Source organism: Kogia breviceps, chromosome 7 (assembly GCF_026419965.1).
Source record: "Kogia breviceps isolate mKogBre1 chromosome 7, mKogBre1 haplotype 1, whole genome shotgun sequence".
In the NCBI taxonomy this organism is placed as follows: Eukaryota; Metazoa; Chordata; class Mammalia; order Artiodactyla; family Physeteridae; genus Kogia; species Kogia breviceps.
The window spans coordinates 24,734,770-24,758,744 of NC_081316.1; the positions used below are offsets into that span (position 1 = coordinate 24,734,770).

At 57.5% G+C, this 23,975-nt stretch overlaps 2 protein-coding genes and 1 long non-coding RNA gene across 5 annotated transcripts in view; 1 reads left to right on the plus strand and 2 right to left on the minus strand.

Annotated features, from left to right (window-relative positions):
• Nucleotides 1-17,465, plus strand: part of ABTB2 (ankyrin repeat and BTB domain containing 2) — a 182,234-nt gene extending 164,769 nt beyond the window's left edge. For all 3 annotated transcript variants that reach the window (XM_067038025.1, XM_059069723.2, XM_067038026.1), the window contains 12 exons: nucleotides 970-1,059; nucleotides 1,626-1,727; nucleotides 3,738-3,834; nucleotides 4,095-4,230; nucleotides 6,001-6,230; nucleotides 7,664-7,842; nucleotides 8,288-8,393; nucleotides 8,653-8,755; nucleotides 9,295-9,385; nucleotides 13,600-13,668; nucleotides 14,377-14,490; nucleotides 15,828-17,465. In XM_067038025.1, the coding sequence (XP_066894126.1) occupies nucleotides 970-1,059; nucleotides 1,626-1,727; nucleotides 3,738-3,834; nucleotides 4,095-4,230; nucleotides 6,001-6,230; nucleotides 7,664-7,842; nucleotides 8,288-8,393; nucleotides 8,653-8,755; nucleotides 9,295-9,385; nucleotides 13,600-13,668; nucleotides 14,377-14,490; nucleotides 15,828-16,025 (1,515 nt within the window). In that variant the 3' untranslated portion in view covers nucleotides 16,026-17,465. The remainder of the gene's footprint in view (nucleotides 1-969; nucleotides 1,060-1,625; nucleotides 1,728-3,737; nucleotides 3,835-4,094; nucleotides 4,231-6,000; nucleotides 6,231-7,663; nucleotides 7,843-8,287; nucleotides 8,394-8,652; nucleotides 8,756-9,294; nucleotides 9,386-13,599; nucleotides 13,669-14,376; nucleotides 14,491-15,827) is intronic.
• On the minus strand, nucleotides 11,720-18,146 carry LOC136794486 (uncharacterized). The gene is made up of 2 exons (XR_010841332.1): nucleotides 17,657-18,146; nucleotides 11,720-15,554 (listed from the first exon to the last, which is right to left on the minus strand). It is a non-coding gene; the product is annotated as an uncharacterized lncRNA (long non-coding RNA).
• Nucleotides 18,147-23,556: 5,410 nt separating this feature from the next.
• The window catches only part of NAT10 (N-acetyltransferase 10), a 38,956-nt gene continuing 38,537 nt past the window's right edge, over nucleotides 23,557-23,975 (minus strand). The window contains exon 29 of the mRNA XM_059069722.2: nucleotides 23,557-23,785. Coding sequence (XP_058925705.1) covers nucleotides 23,674-23,785 — 112 coding nt within the window. The 3' untranslated portion in view covers nucleotides 23,557-23,673. The remainder of the gene's footprint in view (nucleotides 23,786-23,975) is intronic.

Sequence of the window (23,975 nt, forward strand, 5' to 3'; positions counted from 1 at the left end):
GATAACCTAATAAGTAACATCGCGGGGCTCCAGACAAACGCTTGCCAGCATCCAGCTGTGGAATAACACTTTCCACCGCTGCCTTTGCTATTACTGGCCACAGAGGAGATTCCCCACCAGGGAGGCAGCTCCGTTAATCGCCCACCTAAACTCAGGGAGGGATTGGGCCTCAGCTTTCAGAAAAGCTCGGAACTGCTCACAGCACGAGATGTTAAAGTCAACCTCTCCACCCTCGGTGAGATGCCTCAGGGGAGAGCTTCGCAGCTGAGGCAGACCTGGGTTCCAGCTGAGTTCATCGTCTTACTTACTGTGTGACTGTTGGGCAAGTCAATCCCCTTCTCTGCTCCTCATCTGTGAAGTGGGGACAGTAACAGAACCTCCCTAATAAGGATGCTGTGGTCATTAAATGAGACAGTGCATGTAAGTCACTTCACATGGTGATTTACCAGCACAGGGCCTGGGGTGGGTTTGGATGTGGCAGTGTAACATAGTAGCAGTGATAGTGGTGTTGTGTTATTTTAATGAGTTAGCTTATCCTTAGTTAGCTGTACTAAGCACTTTATACATAGTAACTCATACTCTTTACAACAACCCAATGAGGTAGATACTGTTGTTATTCCCATTTTAAAGATAAAGAAACTGAGGCACAGAGGAGTACAAGTAACTTGTACAAAGTTTACAGCAGGAGTAGCCTTTGCACCGGAGTCTGGCCATAGGGCCTGTGCCCTTTGCCCTTCTGGCGACTGTAGTGCTCATGGAAATGTCCCCTCCTCATCCTTCAGGTGTCATACGTCCAGTGGGCCTAGGAGGGGCAGGTTGTCTTGTTCAGCACAAGACACAGGATTGTTCAGTATGAGCAGCTGCTCAAGCAGGAAGACCTGGATCTGGTTTCTGGGGCAGACACCTATGGAACACGTGTCCTCATGTTCTGTTTCCAGACAGTTTAGCATCTGCCTTTGGTTCATGTAGGGTATGACGCCGCTGATGTATGCCTGTGCTGCTGGGGATGAAGCGATGGTCCAGATGTTAATTGATGCTGGAGCAAACTTGGACATCCAGGTGAGAAAGCCCCCAAGGGCTGCACCGGCCTCCTAACCCAGCAAGAGAACACCCCAAGGTCTTCATCATCCATGCTGGCTGTCATGTTTTGGACAACTAGACGTGTCTCAGAGGCCTGAAGATGCAAGATGCACAGAGATCACAGTTAGCAAAGAGGGTTTTTCCTCAAGATTTGAACTTTCTGTCAGAGGGGAAGTGAGCTCAGAGGGGAGTCGAGCAGAGAGAATGGCCGCGATTCTGTTACTGTAGCACCTTTCCCATTTTATCAACCTAATCCCCAGCCATCCCCACCATCCCCAGATACTTCTGGCTCTACCTCCCTCTGAGGCATAAAGTGTTCCCTCTCTGCCATCTCTCTGCCCAGGACAGACATCACTAATTGAATATCCTTTTGAGCCTTTTCCACAGGGTACTCCAGGCAGACACTGCCAATCGAATGTAGAAAGCTCTTGAGTTGACTCCTAGTCACCATCCCTGCAGGGCTCCCCTTAGCTCAGGTGCCTGTGTCATCTGCCCAGGAATGTCACTGACCTAGGAAACACTGATCATTTGTGGTATTTTTCCAGGTTCCAAGCAACTCTCCCAGGCACCCCTCCATCCACCCTGACAGCCGGCACTGGACCTCACTGACATTTGCTGTGCTGCACGGACACATCTCTGTGGTCCAGGTGAGCTCCTGCCAGGTGTCCAGCATGCCCCCCGCTTGCTGAGTGGGTTGAGCCCCAGGCGTAGCCCCAGCCTTACCTGTGTGAGCAGCAGCCTGGAGTCAGAGACACCAGAGGCGCTAGTTAATGCTAGCTCACTTGGTTAGCAAAGACCCACCTGGTCTTCCTCCAGGAGCAGGCTTCAGTGTGAGGATACAGGTGAGAATTTTAGGGAGCAAGACGCAGGCCCAAGTAGTACCAGGCCTGCCTGGCGTCTCTGCACCTGTGGGTGAGTCCCGGGGCGTGCTGGAATCTGGAATCTGTGCAGGTGTGCTCCGTTTCTCTCCTCCAGTAATCTTTCCAACGCTTTACTGTTTTTACTCCCTCATGAGTCCTGCCAGCTCTATATACATCATGCTGTTCTTCTGGTCCTGCCCCTCCCCGGTAGCAGGCGTAGTCTCTCAGCTCCCCAGTTCCTGAAGGAGGACTCAGATTGGCACAGCTCGCCTGTCAAGCCAAGCCACACTGTGCCCACCTTGGCCCCCGTAGCTGTGGCTGGCGCGAGGAGGGGGGTTCAGGCCTAGAAGTGGAAGCTGTGGATGGGGCATGGTGGCACTGCCACTCGGCTCCCAGACTCCTTCACTCCTCAGGCCACAGGCCCACAGGATTCCAGACTCCTTCCTGGGAGTTCGTATTACACCCTTGCTGTCTGCTAGATTGCGGGGCCTTTGAGGGCAGGGGTCATGGCCTGTTCATCGCTGTGCACCCAGGCCTGGCCTATAGGAGGGATGCAGTGAACGGTGGTCAGTGGGCTGACTGCCACAGCCTGCCTGCTTTTGGGTGCGCGTCCTCCTGAGGCCCTGAGCAGACTTCCATGCTAGCCCAGACTGGCCTGCAGGGCTGTGCCCTGGACTCACCTGGCCTGGTGCCCATTATAACCCTGACGGGCAGGCCTCTTCCTCTTCCACCTTGGCGCACTGGCTCAGGCAGCGGTGCCCTTTCTGCCTGACGGGAGCCTCCCACCGACAGCCGCCCCCATGGTCCATGCTGTGGGGAGGCTGAGAGGTCAGCCTGGGCCCCTCGGACCTGGTCTCCAGGTGACGGGGCTGCAGCGCTGCCTTAGTCGGCCGAGCACGGGCTCTGAGGGGACTTTGGTCTCCGGCAACCTGGGAGGGTTGGGAGGCGGCTCCCTCCAGAGCAGCTGGTCAGGAAAGGTGAGACGGAGCCAAGTCACCTCTCTCTCAGTGGTGCAGACCCACCCCTAGCCCCAAGGCAAAGCCGGCCGGCTCAGCTAGAACTGCTTGGTATCTGTTAGCCCCGCCCCATCTGTCCCCTGCAAGACGTGCCCTTGCTAGAATGGGGAGAGGCCGCCTGGTGTCCCAGACAGTGAGGTTCTGCCCCAGCCTCGCACCTCCCAGCCTTGGGTAGCTCGCCGAACCTCTCTGATGAGAACCCTAAAAGCCACTAGTTATTGAGCCCCTATGGAGAGGTGAGCACCGTTTCACTTCATCCCCAGCAAGGCTGCAAGGCGGGCCTCTTTTGCATTTTCCAGATGAGGAAGACTGAGGTTCGGGGAGTTGAGGTACCTGCCCCAGGTCACCCACTGGTCTGTGGCCAGCACTGGCACTCCGCTCTAACAGCTCTGCCGTTCCCACTACCTCTGCTGCCTCCAGAGCCCCAGTTTCCCCCGGTTGATTGGGGGGTGGTGCCTTCTTTTCTGCTCATCTGTGTGAGTTGTTACAAAGATCACTGCAGCCAGTTTGTAGGAAAATGTTTGAAAGGGAGAAATAGCTCAGAGGTCCCTATAGCTTAGGGGCTTGGTCCAAGGCCGCAGGAGAGGAGGTGAAGATTCTAGGCACTTAGAGCCCTGAAGGTAACCCGGAGTTCTAAAACTCTGGTTGCCTGGACGCCCGGGTGAGCCCGTCCTTGGTCACTTGCCACAGGAGGGAACTACAGGTCCCTCCCCAGAGCCTCCCCTGCACGTGCCCCAGACACTCCCTACCATGCTGAAGTGTCCTCCCTGTGCCCTGGCAGTTGCTGCTGGACGCCGGTGCCCACGTGGAGGGCTCGGCAGTGACCGGTGGCGAGGACAGCTACGCGGAGACACCCCTGCAGCTGGCTTCTGCAGCCGGTAGGTACACCGCTGCCCTGCCCAGTGAGGGTCCCCTACTGCCCCGCGGCCCCACGTGCTCCTCCCCACGGTGTCACCCAGCCTGGCTGAGCTGCGCGCGCAGATCCCTGTGGCGAGCCTTGAAGCCCCTCCTCCTGGGTCCCAGGGGCTCCCCTTCACCCCGTCGTCAGCGTTTCTGCCACGCTCAGTGCCCAGGCAGGCCCAGCGGAGGGGCAGTGATGCAGGCGGCGGAAGCATCCTTGGTCCCCTTTGTCTTCCAGGGAACTACGAGCTGGTCAGCTTGCTGCTCAGCCGGGGTGCCGACCCCCTCCTCAGCATGCTCGAGACCGACGGCATGGCCTCCTCCCTCCACGAGGATATGAACTGCTTCAGCCACTCAGCCGCCCATGGCCACAGGTACCTGCCCGGGGTTCCCGCCCCGTGTGCTGCGGGGCATGAGGCAGACTCTCAGGAGCCCAAGAGCTAGGCCTGGAGGGCCCTCCAGAGGTGGGGGCTGGGGGCGGCTGCGCACACACCAGCTGCAAGAAGATGGGGCTTCAGGCAGCACGGGGGGCCCAGATGTTGGAGGTCCGGAGACGCTGGGCTGCTTAGAGGTCCTGCAGCCGGTTCCTGGCAGGCGTGGGACTGGAGCAGGCCCTCCCATTCCCCCGTAAGGCTCTCCACCCTGCAGCCACCCAGGACCCCATCCCTTCCCGTGCCTGGGGTGCTTCTCCGGTGCCTGCAGTGGCCTGGGGCGCTAGAGGCTTCCGCACCGCGGGCCGCTCCACCACGAAGATGCCGCTGACGGTGGACCTTGCTTTGCGGGGGCCAGGGCTGTGCGAGGGCAGGGGTGAGAGCAGAGCCGTTAGGCAGCTCCGGGTTAGAGGGAGACGGGGAAGGGGCGATTGGAAGGCAGAGAGGGCAGGCTGGACGCCGGCTTCCCGTTCTCAGGCGCAGACCGTGCCCTTGCTGCGGGCGGCCCCGCAGCGTGGTTCTCCACCCTGCCTTCAGCGCACCCCCCGCTCTCCCCCATCTCCACCAGCCCTGCCCTCAGGCACCACCTCGCAGGGCGCGGCCTCCAGGCCTCTCTACCCCGCCCAGTGCCCGCGTTTCCCCCCACCCCGCGTGGAGTTGCCCCTCTGATCATGGGCTTCCCACTATCTCTCTCTGGAACACGGGCTCCCTTGGGTGGGCACGGGCGGTAGGCGCTCACCGTCACGTGCCAGCTCGTGCCAGACTGGGTGCTCTGTTAAATTGCTGAACTGGCAGAGCTACAGCGGGATGACCCAGGTCCCTCAAGGGGTCCCTGCCGGGCCTCCATCACAGAGTAGGGGAAGGGGGTGGGCAGGGCCGCTGGGCGGAGGCTCAGCCCCAGCTGACCTGTGGGCCTGGCCCTGCCGCAGCCTGCCCCGAGCCCCAGCCCACAGGCTGTGACAGAACGAGCCTGGGGCTTGAAGCTCTGGGTCTGAGTCTTCATCCTGCTCAGTGTGACCGTGAGCAAGATGTAGTCATTGCCCACGAATGGCGAGGTTCACGGGATCGCTCAGGTTAAATGCAGCGGTACGTGGGAATGTGCTCCATCGAGCATCCAGTGTTCTACACATCTGTGTATATTAATGAATTCAGTACAAAATGCAGCTCCACTTCATTATTCTTAATGGAGGGAAAGGAAGAAATGAGTATAAGCATGTCCTATGTTTCGGACACTTTTACATGTGTAAAGTTGGCTGCTATTAGGAGGACTGCTAGGTATCAGGCTCTGCATTTGATGTCATCACATTGGCCTCACGTTAACCGGGAGAGCATGGCGCCGATGCCCTGTCCTACAGATGACAAAGCCGTCAGGGCTCAGAGAGGTAGAACAACCTATCCGAGATCACACAGGATGGCAGAACCTGCTTGGTCTCAAAGCCCACGACTTCTCGGCACCACGTGGATGGCAGAAGGGAGAGGTCTCCTGCACCTTCCCCTTATTCACCCAGGTGGGGGTCACCCTGGGGGTGACCCCAGGGATGGGGTCGCTGGGAGCCCTGGCCCAGCCGGCCTGGGAGGGGAAGACCGTGAGCCCTTTGTGCCCGCAGAGGCCCCGTAGCTGCCCACCTGGACCACGGGGCGCCAGAAGGCAGCTCGGCAGGCGCCGTCCGTGGCCGGAGCCTCAGGCATCACCCTCCGTCCCTTTACCCACAGGAACGTCCTGAGGAAGCTCCTGACGCAGCCGCAGCAGGCCAAAGCAGACGTGCTGTCCCTGGAGGAGATCCTGGCTGAGGGCGTGGAGGAAAGCGATGCGTCGAGCCAGGGCAGTGGCAGCGAGGGGCCCTTGAGGCTGAGCCGGACGCGCACCAAGGCCCTCCAGGAGGCCATGTACTACAGCGCGGAGCACGGCTACGTGGACATCACCATGGAGCTGCGGGCACTAGGTGAGACCTTGCAGCGTACGGGTGCGCGCGCACATGCTCACACACGCTCACACACAGGCTCTGCTGCTTCTCAGGCCAGGACAGGGCCAGGTAGCTGAGCGTAGGGTGGGGCTCCATTCCCCCAGGCCTGGTGACTGACAGCCAGGACAGGAGGTGCCCTGAGCCTCAGACAGTCCTCCGTGGGGACGTGTCTCAAGAGCCTCACCCCAGCCCTGTGCCCTCAGGTCCCCCAACCTCCCTGGTCAAGTCCTGGGATGTGTAGTTCTGGGAGCATCTGTAGCACTAGGGGTCTACATTTCTGGTCAACTAGATGCTCTCCAGTCCCTCAGCCAACCTCCCCACCTCTTGGGTCTGCAAGCCTGCCGACTTCTCCTTCCCTCCCGGGAGGCTGGTCAGACAGACAGACTTGGGTGAGAGCCTAGCCCTGCCACGTTCGCTGTTGCTGACGATCCTCCTCTATGAATGTGGTGTCGTCACATGCAGCTCAGAGCCCGGTGCCAGCTCACTGTCAGCACTCAGTGCACGATGACAGCATCCTTACTCTCCCGGGGGCCATGGCACATGAACACCCGGTGCGGGGCCAAGGCAGCAGGAGGCCACACGGCCCTGCTGTGGCAAGCCAGCCTCAGTGTTCTTCTCTGTGAAATGGGCTCCTACCTACAGTCAGTCAACCAGGGATGCTAACGTTATGTGTGTCGTCGTGGGGGGCAGGGAATGCCATCGGTCCTTTGTTAACCCATGGTGAGGTGGGGGAGTAAGAAGCAATCCCTCTAATTATCAGAAACACCACTAGTTTTTGTCGCGGTCTTTACAAAGTAGGTGTAAGTTGCTCTGCGGCCCGGCCGATACACTCCGGGGAGCTGGTGAACAGTAATTACGTGGCACTGGATGTGCACAAGCAGACCAGTGAGCTGGGCACTAGGAAAAGCCTCTGCGATGGGACGGGGTTGATTTCAGGCTTCTAGACAGGCAGGGAGCCCCTGCGTCCCCAAGTAGCCTGCATATCCTCTGGGTATCCGAGTCTCCCGGGCTACCCCTCGTAATTATAAGGGGTCCTCCCCCAGTAAGTCAGTCCAGGGCCCAACAAGAAGTGGGGCCAGTGTGGGTGCTGGGATGGCGCTTGAAAGTTCCCAGGCTGAACTGTGGATTTTCAGAGCTCGGGCTCCCTGCACTTGGTCCGGAGGCATTCCTCCACCTCATCTGACAGGAACCCGGGGCGCCCTCTGATCTCTCAGGGAGGCCCGTCAGGGTGAATGGAAGCTTTGCTTACTGGCTACACCGAGGGGGCTGGGGGCCGCCCCCCGCTCTGCAGACACTGGGCACGTCGCAAGAGAGCCTGCCAGGAAGGGGTTCGTCGGGAGGCGGGCTCGGTGGCCCCCACAGGGAGCGCTCTGCCCAGAGGTGACTGCTGTCCTTCCCCTGCTCGGGCTCAGGCGTCCCCTGGAAGCTGCACGTCTGGATCGAGTCTCTGAGGACGTCCTTCTCCCAGTCTCGGTACTCGGTGGTGCAGAGCCTCCTGCGGGATTTCAGCTCCATCAAGGAGGAGGAATACAACGAGGAGCTGGTGACCGAGGGCTTGCAGCTCATGTTCGACATCCTCAAGACCAGCAAGGTGAGTGTCTCCAGGCGGGTCCCTGCCCCAAGCTCAGAGAACCCAGGCTCCAGAGCCCGCGGCCCCAGCAGAGCCGGGGACGGACACGGAGACTGACGCATAGGCAGACAGACACAGGGACAACCCCTCCCACGGACAGGTGGACACAGGCGCCTTCACGCACACGGTGGGTGGACGCCCACCCCACACTCAAACGCTCACCGCCTGGCTGCAGAGGCCGTGGATTTGTCTGGGCTGGAGCCCGGCCAAAAGAGCAATTTGGGGAATCAGTGTTGAAGGGACAGGCCTCCCTCACCAGGCCACCTCCAGGAGGAACAAAAGGCAGCGGCTGCTCTGATCCTGGCCTGGACTTCTGAAGTTGGCCCGATGTAGCAGGAGCTGTAAACAGATGGCCACGGGATGGGGGGGTTGAGCTCATGGCCCCTCCCTGCCTCTCCCCCCACAGAACGACTCTGTCATCCAGCAGCTGGCTGCCATCTTCATGCACTGCTACGGCAGCAGCCCTATCCCCAGCATCCCCGAGCTCCGCAAGACCCTGCCGGCCAGGCTAGGTGAGGCCTTCCCCGCTGGCCACCCACTTGCCAGGCTTCCCTCCCCTCCCCTCCCCTCCCCTTTTCCTCTCCCCTCCCCTCCCCCCCTCCCCTTTTCCTCTCCCCTCTCCTCTTTGTCCTCCTTCCCCTTTCCAAGTGCCATGGCCTGGCCTCAGTTTCTCTGCTGTCCACATTCCCCACCCCATCTGCCCCCAACACACATGTAAGAAACCCCCAGAGGCAGGCCCCTCAGTCACCCCCTCTCCTTCCCTCCTGGCAGATCCTCACTTTTTGAACAACAAGGAGATGTCGGATGTGACCTTCCTTGTGGAAGGAAAGCTGTTTTATGCACATAAAGTCCTGCTGGTGACAGCTTCTAACAGGTAGGCAACCCAGATAATGAAGTCTCAGCTGCCGGGAGGCTGGGCAGCTTCACGTGGATACGAGGTGATGGACGGGCTGGAGAAGAGCCTCTGCCCCCCACAGGGAGGTCACAGAGCGCAGAGGTCACGGAGCACGGAGGCCCCACCCACCCCACTGTGGGCACGGGACAAGTTGACAGGGACAGTCGAGATGGGACCCAGAGTTCTCCGAGAGGAGCTCTGAGGCTGTATTCTTTCTGGCCAACTTGCTGCCTTTGATTATTAGAAAACATAAATGTTCTGGCACGAAAGTCAGCTTTCTAGCCGCAGGCATCCCAGTCACTCATCTAGGGGGCAACAGGGACAGAACGGGGCTCAGCCCAGCCGTCTGGATGATGTAAAACGTCACTCGCCAAGAACTAGTGTGAGAGCACGGCAGTAATTTTTAAAACGCTCCTGGGCCCTGGTGGCCAGTCAGGTGGTGGATGGTGCCATTGCCACACAGCCATGGAGTGAAAGTCACGTTCAAGCCCCGTCCTGTCTCATCTCCTTGGCTCCAGGTTCAAGACACTGATGACCAATAAATCAGAACAAGATGGCAACAGCAGCAAAACCATTGAGATCGGTGACATGAAGTACCACATTTTTCAGGTATGTGGACCTCAGTGCTGCACGCTTCTCAAGGGGTGCCCCCTCCCCGCAGGAGCCCCACCCTGGCTCGTCTGTCTGGGCGGGAGCAGCCGTGAGTCGGTCATAATCTCCCCCTCCGTCCCCAGTGCCTTCTGCGTTTTGCTGAATCTCAGTGGTCAGGTTGGAGCATCTAGGTTTTTCCCAGGCAAAGGTAGGTTCCTTGTGACTTTGTAGCTTCAGAGCCTGTCTCGTGGGCCCTGAGCTCTAACCACTGGGTGAGGGTCTGGGCAGACTAATGGATGTGTAAGGACAGGCGCACACCGCACGTGCAGCGTGTGAGTCCTTGTTCCCCGGAGTGAGCTCCCAGAGCACAGATGTTGCCCGCGTGCTTGTCGGGAGTGCAGAACCTCAGGCCCCACCCCAGACACCCCACGTCTTAACAAGACCCCGGTGGGTGGAGGGTGACGTGCGCGTGCGCTGGTGTAAGTCACACCGCTCCTCCAGAGCATCAGACCCCGGCCACGCCGGCCAAGCCGAAAAAGCTGTGGTGAGCCCATCCTGGGTGTGGAAGATCAAGGTCAGGGCTTTCGATCTCTAAGCTTTGGAGAACCTCAGAGGTCGCGTAATGGAAACTCCACAGGCCGGCCACCAGGGGTGGCAGGCGGGGTCTGGAGGCAGACGCTGGCTGGGGTCTAAGCTGAGCCCCAGTGGGGAGCTCCTTTCTAGAAAGTGATCTCCAGGCTGCAGGCATGACCCTCAGGGGCTGAGACTGAGGCCAAGAGGCAGCTGGTGGGTGGGTCCAGGACCTGGCCTTGCACAGGACTTAACGGCTTGTGACTTAACGGGAGAGGTCACAGCCTCATAGAAGCATGAGGAGCCACCATCTACGAGGGTTTAGTCCCTCTCTCGTGTTCCCTGTAGTCATTTATTTAGCATTTAGTCACTTACAGGTACTGCGGACACAGCAGTAAACAGGACAGGGACCCTGCCCTCCACGAGACAGGGTTATGAATTAATGGTATAGGTGTGGTGGGGAAGGCACTGGGAGAGGAGGACGGGGCATCTAACCCAGAGCTGTGGAGGAGGAAGTTTCTTGGAGGATGAGGGCAGCCAGCCAGGTATCGGGGGCTCCAGGTAGACGAAGAAGTACACACAGGGTCCAAAAGCCAGAGACCACGACCTGTTCAGGAAATGCCCTCTGGCCTAATCCTGGCAGTGATTCAGAAGAACATCCAGAAATGAGGCTGAAGCTGCCTGCAGGGGCCATAGCATGAAGGGCCCGAGCTTTAACCCAAGGACAGATGGAAGCTATTAGGATGTCACCATCATCACAGACACTTAGCCAGGCATGGTTCCAAGCGCTTTGCCCCTGTTCTTCAGTTAAGCCTCACAGCACAGTCCTAGGAGGTACAGGCTTGTTACCCCCTCGTGGTAGATGAGGGGTCACAGGCACAGAGAAGCTTAGTAACTTGTCCAAGGTCACAGAGCTGAGACGTGACAGAGCCAGGATTCAATCTTAGGATGTGTGGAATGGTCCAGTTTGCATTACCTCGCTTGTTTTGGAGGGTGAGGAAGGGACTGGAGGGGGCATGACTGCAGCCAGGGGACCAGTTAGGAGGCTGTTGAGAAATCCAGCTAAGTGATGATGGTGGCCAGGTAGTGGCAGCAGGATGGAGGGAAGCGGGCGAGGGGAGAGTGGATGGAACTCGGCGACTCAACAGGGTGGGAGACCCAGGGTCTGGCATAGGGTGTCTCCCCTCCCCCCTTTTCCCGTCCCTTGAGCCAAAGTCCAGGTGAGTTGGAGCATGAGGTGGGGTCAGGCTCTGACGCAGGAGGCGGGTCTGAGAAGGGCAGCAGGGATTGGGCGGGAGTGGGGGGGTGGGGCAAGGGCACACGTGTGGCACGGGTGACCACTGCCATCAAGACTGCATTCACTCAGCAGGGGAGGATGCCTGTTCCAGGACGGGCTGGGCAGCCCTTGATGACTTCCCGGGGTTGTCACGAGGGTAGACAGGGGCAACAGGTCTAACGTCGGGGCACAAGTGAGCCTGGGCATGTTAGCCACTGGCCTCGCCCCATGGGTCCTCTGGGGACAGAGCTCTGCCATCACTGGGGGGAGCCCGAAGCCATCAATCCACGGCCAGTGCTCCCTAAAAAAGCCTAAAAGTTTCAGAGCAGCCCCCAGACATCTCATTGGCTCTCACAGCACGAAGAGAAATGGCGGTCATTATTTGTTTTCTAGAACAGGAAACAGAGGCCCAAGGAGATCTAAGCAATGCTACCGTCCAATAGAAAGATAATGCAGGCCACATAGGTAATTTAAAATCGCTTAGTAGCCACAGAAACAAAAAGAAACAGGTGAAATGAATTTCAATAATATTATTTAACTTAATGTAGCCAAAATAGTATCATTTCAACATATAAAAAATTAATGAAATGTTTTACATTCCTTTTTTCACACTAAGTGTTCAAAATCCAGTTTTGACACAACACGTGTTAATTCAGAGCAGCCATGTTTCAAATGCTCAAAAGCCACCCGTGGCCGCTGCGTTAGACAGCACAGGTCTAGACACTTGCCAGGGTCAGTGCCGACGAAACCCAGGCCTTTGGGGCCGAGCCCTGCCACCGTGACGTGGCTCTTGGCCCCAGGCCTGTCCCTGCAGGAGCAGCGGCCTCCCTGCGGTCGCACTCCCGGGGGCCGCTCTGGGCAGGAGGAAGCCGGGCAGCTCCTGCGCTGGTCCTGACTGCGGCCCACAGGGAGCAGCCCTTTGGGCGGCCAGTCCAGCCCCACAGGCTGCCTGCCAGCGGCCCGGCTCCCCTCAGCCAGCCCCCAAAAGGGCAATTCCAGTCTGACTCCTGTGGACTCGTATGCATTCAAGTGACCTCAGGGAGAGGCACATGCCACAGACGCCCGGGACTGGCCAAAACCAGCTACCAAATGCAGCGGGAGGCTGCCTTCCAGGCCAGGAAGGGGAGCTGCAGGCTGTCACCGGGCCCCTTCTCAGCGAGGCGCCGCCCTGAATCCATCCCTTAGCAAAGAATCCCTGCAGGTGTGACCCACCCCGCTCCCGGCCCTGGGCATTCAGGACTGTCCTGCTGGTGCTGTGGTCGGCCCCCACTCAGCTCCCAGCATGGGGACAGCAGAGGAAGCCAGGCGTGGGCCCGGTACCACCTGGAGCCGTGAGACACATGGACGCACATGTGTAACTGCACGATCACCACGTGAGCTCCAGCAGGGGCTGGGGAAGGCCTCTGGGGGCCCCCGCTCCTCTGAGAGGGGAGAGACTGATGTCTCCTGGACAGGCCTTGGGCCTGGATGAGGCTGGCGGGCCCTCCCCCCCTCCCCCAGCTTGGGCTCCTTCCCTCTGGTGCCGCTTCCAGCCGGGGGTGGGGTGGGGGCCAGTCCTAACAGAGCCTGACTGTGCTGGCTGGAGCCATGTTTACTTACACACTTGCCAGCTCCTTGCTGGGGCCGTTTCTTCAGCCAACCAGGGAGAATCATTTTTCTTTTTCCAACTGGGAAACTCCCCAGTCTCCAGAGTGACGGCAGGGCTTGCAACTCAGACCTCAGCGGCACTAAATGTAGCCTCCCTCCCCGCAGGCCACCTCATGTGGTGTCCCAGGGCCCTCTGCCCCCAAGAATCCTGAAGGTCCTGGGCTGGTCAGCAAGGTGACCTCTGGACCAGATCCCTGTCCAGCTCTGCAACTTACTTTCCAGGAGGGAGTCGGGATCTGGCTGTCACCTCCACGTGGAGGCCTCGCGCCGACAGGGAGGTCAGGAGTCAGGATCCTGAGGGTGGCCCGTCAGACAGTCGCCCCCTCAGAGCCCCACCTCCCCCTCTCCCAGCCCCAGATTTAGAATTTCGGTAAAAGGAGAAACGAGCGGCATGGTGCCTGGTGGTGAGTTGGAAGGGTTCTGGTGGCGGTGTTGGGGGGGGTGTCAGCCCCCCTCCCTGGCCTGTTTCCCCAGCTGTGAGTAGTATCTGGCCTCCTGGGCTCAAAGGGCTGTCGTGAGGATTGAAGTGAAACCACTGTGGAAGGAAGCTTGCCACACGCATTCCAGGGAAAACACAAAAATGTCTGACGAGAGTCGGGGGAGGTGCAGACGTCAGCACACACAGGTCAGGGGGCACCAGGAGGCCGGCAGCGGCCGGAGTGGCACTCGGGGGTGCCAGGTGACGACTTCGGTGCTGTGCGTCCACCTGGCGCTCACATGGTGCCTCTCCTCCCGACAGATGATGATGCAGTATCTGTACTACGGGGGAGCAGAATCCATGGACATCCCCACCGGCGACATCCTGGAGGTGAGGACCCGGCTGCCCGGCCCCAGGGTGGGGAGCAGGGAGCCCAGGAGCCTGGCCCCCAGTCCCGCCATGCCTGTGTCCCCCGCCTGCGACATCTTCCAGGTCTCAACCCCGCTCTCAGAAACACAGCACTTGGAGAGATGAGGAGGGAAGGAAGGTGCAAGGACCTTCCTGCAAGAAGGTCCTGCAAGGACCTCCTGGTTCCCTGCTGGTCCTTGCTCTTCTGGCAACGGGAAGCGCCGTTCCAAGAAGAGTGTGGGAAATTGCGCACCCACGGAGCCCGGCCTCCCGGGCCACACCTCAGGGTTAGAAAGGGCCACCCCCGAGGATGGAAGGCCCAGGGGGGTCAGAAGGCAGTGAGGCCTTCCCCTCACCAGGTTGCTGCTCAGAGAATGGACCCGCTGCTGGCCGGGCACCTGGCTAGAAGGTCATGTAGATGAGCAGGCAGCTTATAGCTGAAGGCCTCCTGACGTCAGAAATCCCAACCAGCGTCTGTCGCCCATCCGGTGCCTCCCGAGGTGTCCCAGCCAATACGTAGATAGTCTAGAGTAGAAATCAATCTAGGCCGTCAGACCTGACTGGCAGGGAGGGAGGGCCCCGGAGGTCGGGCGGAAGCAGAGCACACGGCACAAAGCAGCTGTCTGTTCCATGATGCCTGGGCAGCAGACCTGGCCATGCATACCCACGGCCCCCTTTGCCTCCTGCCAGCTGCTGTCAGCTGCCAGCTTGTTCCAGCTGGACGCCCTGCAGCGGCACTGCGAGATCCTGTGCTCCCAGACCCTGAGCGTGGAGAGCGCCGTGAACACCTACAAGTATGCCAAGGTGAGGACCCGATGCCCGCCGGCTGCCTCCCAGCCCACACCCCGCTCCGCTGTGGCCTGGCTAGAAAATGCAGGAGGCCGGGCAGCGTTGAAGGGCACCGTAAGTCCCTCTGTAGCCTGGCGTCCCTGCCGCCCAGCAGGTTAGCATCGCAGCTGGGGCGCTGCGCCGCGAGCCGGGTGCACCCCAGTGCCCGTCCCAGCCACGCCGCGCCAGGCTGTGGGACCCGGGGCAAGGAGCTGAGCCTCTCTGAGTCAAATCAGTTCCCCAGGCACTACTTGCTTTCCTTCCCAGCATGGCCCTCCTTCGTCTTCCTCCTCTCAGCGACGCCATGGTCATCTGCCACATCTAGAAACACTCCTGAAACACATCAGCAGTCCCTCCCCTTCCCTCCATCTCCATTGTCCCCCCTCTTGGACAATTGCTGCCCTAGCCTCCACACTTCCTGGCTTTCACCCTGCAATCCACACGACTCTTGGAAAAGTGTAAAGACCGTGTCACTCCCCGACTTAAACCCTCCAAAGGTTTTCCACTGCAAACTAAATAAAATCCAGCCCTTATCTGTCGCCCATTATGAGGGCCCCAGGACCCTGTCCACATCTCCCCTTCCGGTGCCTCCCCTCTGCCTTCACCCAGCCACGCGGCCCATGTCTCTCTCAACTCATTCCCACCCCAGCACTCCTGCGATCACTGTCCCCTCCCCTCCAGTAAAGCTCTTCCCAAGCCCTGTTGATTTCCCCAGGCCTCCCCAGGATCACACACCTCTCTGCCCCTTCACCCACTCTCACTTCCTCACAGCACTGACCACAGTCTGTGGTTTCCTGGCCTGGTTGGTTCCTTGGCTTCCCTGTCTTCCTGAACTGGAACATCAGCTCTGAGACAGCGCCTGGCCCAGAGCGGCGCTCCATGCTTGGTGACCTAAAATAGTTACCGAGCGTTTACCAGGTGAACACTTGTGCGCTGGGCCTCGTGCTGGACGTCCCACGGTGGGCAGTCCCTGCCCTTAGTGAGGGAGCTGCCAATCCAATAGGGGTGTCTGGCATTCAGCAAGCTGTCACCAGCGGGACCTAGGCCAAGAACAAGATTTCAGGGATGTTCCTGGTGGCACAGCTGGGATTTGAACCCCGATCAGTCCAACCCCAAGGAGAGGCTTGTAGAAGGAATTCAGAGAAGGGACCAGTCGCCCCAAGAGGTAGGACATGCCTCCCCCAGGTTGAGGCTTGAAGCTGGGCCTTAGCCCATGGGTACTATTTGGAGGAGAGGGTAGGGGGAGGTTTCAGGCAGGGCCGTGCTGATGCAGTGGGTCTCACCCCCTCCCTCTCCCTCTCCCTGCCCCACAGATCCACAGCGCCCCCGAACTGGCCCTGTTCTGCGAGGGCTTCTTCCTCAAGCACATGAAGGCCCTGCTCGAGCAGGACTCCTTCCGGCAGCTCATCTACGGCCGCAGCAGCAAAGTGCAGGGCCTGGACCCGCTGCAGGACCTGCAGAGCACCCTGGCCGAGCGCGTGCACTCTCTCTACGTCACCTCACGCGTGTGAGGTTGGGGGATGGCTGGCTCTGGGCCGGGCTCTGTCGCCAGGCATCCTAGCGGGTGGGAAGGGCCGGGAGCAAGTGCTTCCCGGGGTGTCTGGGCCAGCACGTAGCCAGGGCCTGTGGACACGCTGGGGCCCTGCTGGGTGGAGGCTGGCTACAGGCCCTCTTGGAGCCAGACCTGGGCAGGCCCAGAGCTAACCACTGGCTCAACCAGTGATGGGCCAAGGGCAGGTGTGGCCAAAAGGTGGCCCTTCCCCCAACCCCTCCCCGACACCTACCGCTCGCACCTTGAGGGCCGCCATGCACTCACCCTCGCGTGATCCTGATTCGGCTCTGCTCAACACAGCTTCAGATCGTACCCTCCCCCGGGGGCCTCGGGCAGCTCAGACTGTCCTAACTGGGGCTCTTCGGGGGTGTGGGCATCCTTATGAATGTACAGAATGTATGTTCTGTTTGGGCCCCGGGCCATTTCCGTCAAAACTTGGTATTTTCCCTCAATGTCACGTCAGAAAGGCTGCCCAAACCCTGAACTTATTCAGGGCTGTGCCTTTGAAAGACTTGATGTGGGCCTCCAGGGGGCCGGGGATCGTGCACAGAGGGTCACTGAGTCCATTTTCAGTCCATTCTCTTGGTGTCTGGCCTCACAGAGGCCCTCCTTTGGGGCAGGGGGGGAATCGCCATCCTGCTCAGTGAGTGGTAGAGGGCACTTAGTTCCCCTGAATGCCTTTAAAGCTTTTGGTCTGAGCCAAGAGTGGCATGGGGTACAGTGGAGGAGCCTGGTGGCCTCAGCTTTTGTTGCTGCTGTTTTCAGGGTCGATGCTGAAATCCCAAGCCTAGAATTAGGCTGCCTTGCCTCTGTGGGCTCCGGAGGCAGAGCCGTAAACGGCCCCCCTGGTCCAGTTTCTCCAGTGAAAAAGTCCTTTAAATTTGGATTGGAGAGCAGGGCTCCCACTTCCCACGGGGAACTGCGGGTCTTGGGGATTTAAAGGACGGGGCAGGGGTGGAAGGGAAGGACCGGGAGAGGAGGCCCTTCTACTTCTTCCCCGCTACCTGCCCCTGACATTCTGTAGGCGCCAAGCCCTCCTGGGGTGGAGACACATCGTTGGGCCTAGACCCTTGTCGTATTTATGGGCCAGACACTGGGGGCACCTTCTGGACAGCTTGTGCTGGATGTCGCCTTCAGCTGTCTGGCCGTACCTTAGAAACTATTTATTCACCAGAAGCCCCAGGCACTTTAGGAGGTGTCACTTCGGTCACCCTGAAAAACCCCTGGGGGCTTACAACCCTGGAAAATATTTTCAGCTAGCTGCTTGAGCTGGATGTACAAAGGAATAGGCGTTATTTTATTGCTGTAATATTGTACGATACTGTAACTATACATTAATGTTGTCACTTATTGTAAATGTACTATGGTTTTATTAACAATAAACACTTGTTAACAATGACCTTGGCCTCATGGCTCCTGATAGAGGGTTACCCAAAGTTCAGAGCTGGGGAGGAGCCCATTTAGGACCAGGAAGAGAACCCAGAGCTGATTCACTGGTTACCTGGGGCACCCATGTCTCAGAGGAAAAGAACCCCTGCTGGAAGCGGTGCTGTGGCCACCTGCCAACCCCTGCCCTACCCCACTTAGTACCTGAGCCTGGGTCCAGCCCTCGCTGGGCCTTAGTTTTCCGGTTCTGTCAAATGCGGTAGGTGTGTTCCCATTCGTTAAGCACTTACGTGCCACTGAGCTGGACTGGAAGGAAGGGAACACAATGCCAGGAATAAGACAGCTGTCAGATTTTTCACAGAACTGGAACAAATAATCCTAAAATTTATACGAACCCACACAAGACCCAGAATTGCCAGAGCAATCCTGAGGAAAAAGAAAGGAGGCCTAACCCTCCCGGACTTCAGACAATACTACAAAGCTACAGTAATTAAAACATGGTAATTTGCACAGAAACAGACATACGGATCAGTGGAACAGAACGGACAGCCCAGAAATAAACCCACTCACCTATGGTCAGTTACCCTTCAACAAAGGAAGCAAGAATATACAGTGGAAAAAAGACAATCTCTTCAGCAAGTGGTGTTGGGAAAGCTGGACAGCCGCAAGCAAATCAATGAAGTTAGAACACACCCTCACACCATACCCAAAAATAAACTCAAAATGGCTTAAAGACTTACTTAAATGTAAGACATGACACCATACAACTCCTAAAAGAGAACATGGGCAAAAGATTCTCTGACATAAATCATACCAATGTTTTCTTAGGTCAGTCTCCCAAGGCAACAGAAATAAAAGCAAAAATAGACAAATGGGACCTAATCAAACTTAATAAGCTTTTGCAGAGCAAAGGAAACCATCGATGAAACAAACAACCTTCAGACTGGGAGAAAATAATTCACAAATGATGTGACCAGCAAGGGCTTAATTTCCAAAATATACAAACAGCTCATACAGCTCAATATCAAAAAACAACCCACCCAATCGAAAAATGGGCAGAAGACGTAAAGAGACATTTCTCCAGAGACATACAAATGGCCGACAGGCACATGAAAAGATGCTAATTATTAGAGAAATCAAAACTACAATGAGGTACCACACCTCACCCCATCAGAATGGCCATCATCAAAAAGTCTACAAACAATAAATGCAGAAGGGGGTGTGGAGAAAAGGGAACCCTCCTACACTGTTGGTGGGAATGTAAACTGGCACAGTCACTACGAAGAACAGTATGGAGGTTCCTCAAAAACTAAAAGTAGAGTTGCCATATGACCCAGCAATCCCATTCCTGGGTATATATCCAAACAAAACTATACTTCAAAAAGATACATGCACCCCTATGTTCACAGCAGCACTATTTACAAGAGCCAAGACATGGAAACAACCTAAATGTCCAATGACAGATGGATAAAGAACACGTGGAACATACATACAATGGAATATTACTCGGCCATGAAAAAGAACTCAGCAACACAGATGGACCTAGAGATTATCGTACTACGTGAAGTCAGACAGAGGAGGACAAATACCATATGATATCACTTATATGTGGAATCTAAAATATGACACAAATGAGCATATCTATGAAACAGACTCACAGACAGAGCACAGACCTGTGGTTGCCAAGGGGGAGGGCGGTGAGGGAGGGGTAGACTGGGAGTTTGGGATTAGCAGACGCAAAGCATTACATACAGAGGCATCAACAACTAGGTCCTACTGTACAGCACAGAAACTAGATTCAATATCCTATGATAAACCATAATGGAAAATACAAAAAAGGATATATATATATATATAGCTGAATCACTTTGCTGTAGAGCAGAAATTAACATTGTAAATCAACTATACTTAAAAGTGTTTAGAAAGACAGCCGCCAGGGGCTTTGCTGATCTGCCCCGAGCCCAGGTTCCCCACACCCGATGCAGGGGGCTGCTGGGATAGTTGTTTGCAAACCCTCCCTTGCACAGTCAAAATCTGTGTGGCCCGCACAGAAAGAGGGGGGCCTGAGGAGGGACCCCCGCCCTTTGGTGGCTGCTGCCTTCAGGCCCTGCTGAGCCCAAGCTGGCTGTGTCACCTGTTAATGCAGGGAGGACCGGAAGCCGGTGACTCAGGCCCAAGGGGTTTCTGGGGTCGGCTGTAGTTTGTCTTAGGTGCGAAGTCCAGGCAGAAATAAAGGCTTTGAAAAATGTTTCCTGCCTGAAGCAGGCAGAGAAATTCCTAAGGCCGCTGGGAACCCTGACTGGAGTGGCTGTGGTTCGGTGACCGACAGGCCAGGACTCGGGAGCTGGGGGACAACGTGAAGACCGCACGGGGTCAGTCCGGGAAAGGCCTGCTGTGGGCTTTGCTTGGTGGAGCCCAGGCAGGGAAGCCTGGGGCCCTGGCCTCCGTGGAGAGAGGGCTCAGCACGGACCATGGCGCCCTCTGGGGGCCTCGGGGAGGAGGCGCGCCCCTCGGCACCATCCTCCTGGTCCGAGGCCCCTGAGGGAGCTTGGGGGGTGGTCCCTCCCCAGCACTTGTCACCTGCAGGGGATCCGCCGCGGAGGTCCGTGTCCACCCTCCCCACAAGTCCCCCAGCCCTGCAAGACGTGCCTCAGTCAAGCACGCAGCCTAAGAGGCAAGATCTAGTCAGCACCTGGCCCTAGACGGGAGCTCAGCCACATTTTCTCTTTTGGGGGGGCAGACGGTTGAAGGGAAGGTGAGATACGGGAGGGGTGGGACCCTTTTGAGCCTGCATGTAGCAGAAACACGCTCTAAAGCAAGCACTTAAATAATTAGAAAAAAATCGGACATTCTCCAAGGGGCCAGGAGGACTAGAACGGAAATAGGGGTGTGTCTGGTCACCTGACTTGCCCTGGCGGCCGGGCCTCCTCGTCCACTGCTCCGGAGCGTGGGGGCATCTCTCGTCCGCTGCCTGCCCCAGGCTGTTGGCAGCCAAAGGCAGGCCAGGAAGAAGACAGTGAACTTCTCCTTAGCAGGAGTCCCTGAAAAGCAAGGGGGACTTCGTTCTACTCTAGCTGCCCCGCAGGCACTGAGAAGCTGGGCTAACTCAGCCGGAAGCTCCACGGGGAACCCATCCAGAGGGAGCCCGAGGCCAGCCCGGGCCACCAAGGCTGACAGCGAGCCTGCCCTCCTCAGCAGCGTCTGGCCCCCTGCTTTCCTTCTCCCCGTACTTCCCTTTCCTTTCCGCTCCTGCCGGTTGCCCGATAGCATCCAGATGCCGGATTATCACAGCTTTCTCCTCAGCAGAACCACTGCAAGCGACGCAAGAAAAGCTTCAGCATCTCCCTTTCCTGCCACCCCACCCTTCTGCAGAATCCACACCACCTTTCAACTTTCACCAGTTGTTTAGAGTGGAGGGCAGCCCTCTGGAGTCTGAACTGCCTATTCAGGCCCTGGGGATGCCAACCCCGCCCCCTCCAGGCCTTCGGACCGGAGGCTGGTGTAATGGCCTCTGATAATGAGTGTACATTTGTCCAAGGGGACGGTCACCGATTTCCTCCCCTCCCCCAGCTTCAACAGCCCCCTTTGTGTCATCCCCTGGTCACCCCGGAGTCCTCTGGGACTGTGGGGGACAGATGAGCACTGGAAGCGCTGAAGCCGGCCAGTACTGGCCCCCTCCCAGCTCGGGGGGCGGGGTGCGGGGGGTGGAGACCATTGAGGACTCTTCTTTGTTCGGGCTTCTTCAGCCCCTTCCCCACGCTGGTGACAGCATTCATAGGCAGCCTATCTGAATTCATTTTGCAAGTGAGATTTCCTGAGACAGCGAGCTTTACAGATGTCACTCTGTCTGGAGGCCAGATGGTGAGGTCTGGGGGAGGCGTGCCTTTTCAGGTTTGGAGGAGAACCCAAGATCACAACCACCACGTGCAGAGACCTGTTTAGGAACACACGCTTTGCAAATAAAAAGGCCAAGACTGTACATAGTAGGCGAAATGCTCACTTCCTTTCCATGCGCAAAGGGAAAGGCTGTCGGTCGAGAGGCTTGTCAGAGAGCACAGAGCTGGGCTGGTCTGACTACAAAGTGCTCGCTCCTAGCTGCCCTGGTGGGCCTCTTGCAGCACAGGCTGTGGTTCAGAACAAAGCCAGCCAGTCCTCATTCAGTCCATCTGAGCGCTCGTGGGTAACGAGGCAGCTCCCCGGGTTACGCTGGCACATGCCACAGAACCCAGAGAGGCTTGGCGAGTGCCTGCTGCACGCCAGGCACTGTTCTCAGCTCCTCAGGCCAGCCCCGTGAGGCAGGTGCTGTCATTACACCTGCGGTTTACAAAGATGTGGACCTGGGTTACGAGGTGTGCCCCAGGTCACAGCAAGGGCCAGGCAGAGCCAGTGTCAAGGCCAGGAAGGCTCCCTGGAGCAGGTCAGAGGGACGGGCTTTGTGGCTAGAGGGGCCGAGCAAGGGCTCGGCCGATCTGGGTCCTGCACCTGTGGGACTATGTGGCTGGAGGGCTTTAAGAGGCCATTCGGCTCAGACCATGTGGGGCTGTGACTTTGCTTTTGAGCCACTCTCCTCAAGAAAATCCTCTTTGAAAGGCAGGCTCAGGCACTCACCTGAGAAAAATGGATCAAAAATGTTTTCATCTCATTAAACTTTCCTTCAGACTTAATAGGGGGTCTGCAGCTCCAGGAGACAAAAGGCCCTACGCCTATGGGGACGAGGCACAGCGGTCCCAGGTACGCAGTCAGAATCTGCTTGTCTCCCCGTGGCCGTCTGTCCTGGGAGTTGCACTTTTTAATCCTCTTTGGTCCAGAAGCTCCCTTTCCTTCCCCGTCCACACGCTAGACTTCTAGGAACCAGCTTACCTATCAGGACTCACAGAGGACCAGTCCTTTTAAAGTCTATGAAAAACCAAGGAAGAGCAGTAACCAAGGCCACCACATGACTTTTTTTAAAATAAGGAAAAATACAGAAGCTAAAATCCGACACGGTCAGCGAGCTCTGAAGGATCGCCATTAACCCACGTGCGGAGGCGTGGAGAAAGGCGGGTCAGAACCAGAGCGCGACGGAACCGACTTCCACTCTGAGCTCTCCCTGCACCTGGTGACGCGGATGAGGGACAATCCTATAGAACCAGCGGAGGGGAAATTCCCTGGCCGTCCAGCGGCTACAACTCCACGCTTCCACTGCAGGGGGCCCTGGTTCCATCCCTGGTTGGGGACGCAGGGTCAAGGTTTCAACAACAATGGCATCAGATTCGGGACTGGAAAGCAGACACCATCAAACGTTCCAAGATACACATGAAGCCGCCACGTGATTTCTGTGGAGAGGACCAAACGACCCGACAGGAGCCAGGCAGAAGAGGCCCAGCCAGCTGGCTTCCAGGTGCCGCCCCAAGTCCCTCGGAACCACCACAGTGAACACGGGTCGGCACGGCCACTTCTCCCATGGGCTCCTGGCGCAGCAAGCCCTGCACGCCGCCCAGCCTCGGCCCGGATGCCAGCACCCTCCCAAGCGTGCCAGCAGCCAAGATCCACCAAAAGAAAGGAGCAAAGTGCAACTTCCACCTACGTTCAGTTGACGAGCACACAGGCTCGTCATGATCTTTCTAGGATGGAATTTATTAAAAACAGATTCTCTAAGCCCCTCACCCCTGCTGGCAAAAGGGTCTTTCCCAACATTTTTTCCCAAATGGATGAAATAGCAGGTATTGGGGACTCAGATGTCATATCCTTCCTATTCTAGGAACTCAGGCTTCCCTGGGCCACTGCCAGGGCCAGGAGAGCAACGGCACACGGCAGCGCGGCTCCCAGGACGCCAGTCCTGCCTGGACTAGAGCCTCTGCGGCTCCAGGCCCCAGGGAGCTATAGGACAAGTTCGTAACAAGAAGCCCCGGTGCTCCCCCGGCAGCCTCCTGAACATCCCCAGAAGACTGTGTACTTGACGCCCAAGAAGGGACAAGAGCCAGCGTGGCTTCTACACGTGCGAGAGGGAACCGAGAAACCTGGGCCCAAAGCAAAATGAGAACGAATGGGAAAGGCAGGCCTGGACTGCGGGGAGGAGAGACGGTGCCGGAGGTTTGCCAACCATCAAGTTCTAAGCAGACCCATTCAGAAGTGACTGCTTTTAATAGTCTAGTCAGCTGCCACTGACTACAGCCAGAGACAGTTCAGAAAGTCAGGGTATCTCCTTACGAGTCAGCCACCGACACCCAAGTTACTCTCCACTATTTCTTCCACTTCAGTTTTGTATCTTTTTTGTTCTTCACATCTCTGTTTTTCTTCAACTTTTTGTTCTGTTTGGGTTGTTGTTTGGCTTCCAACTTCCTTTTCTTGTCACTGGAGAAGAAAAAACAGGAGTAGAAAGAGAATGACGCATGCCTGGATCTGTAACCTTTCAGACTGCTTTGCTTTAAGCTTGCTTCGCTTTGTCTGAAAGAGGGTTCCCGCCATCTGAAACGTGATGTAGGAACGTGCAGTCACACAGCAATGTCCTCCGCGGGCCTACGGGGCATTGTGCTGGGGTCTG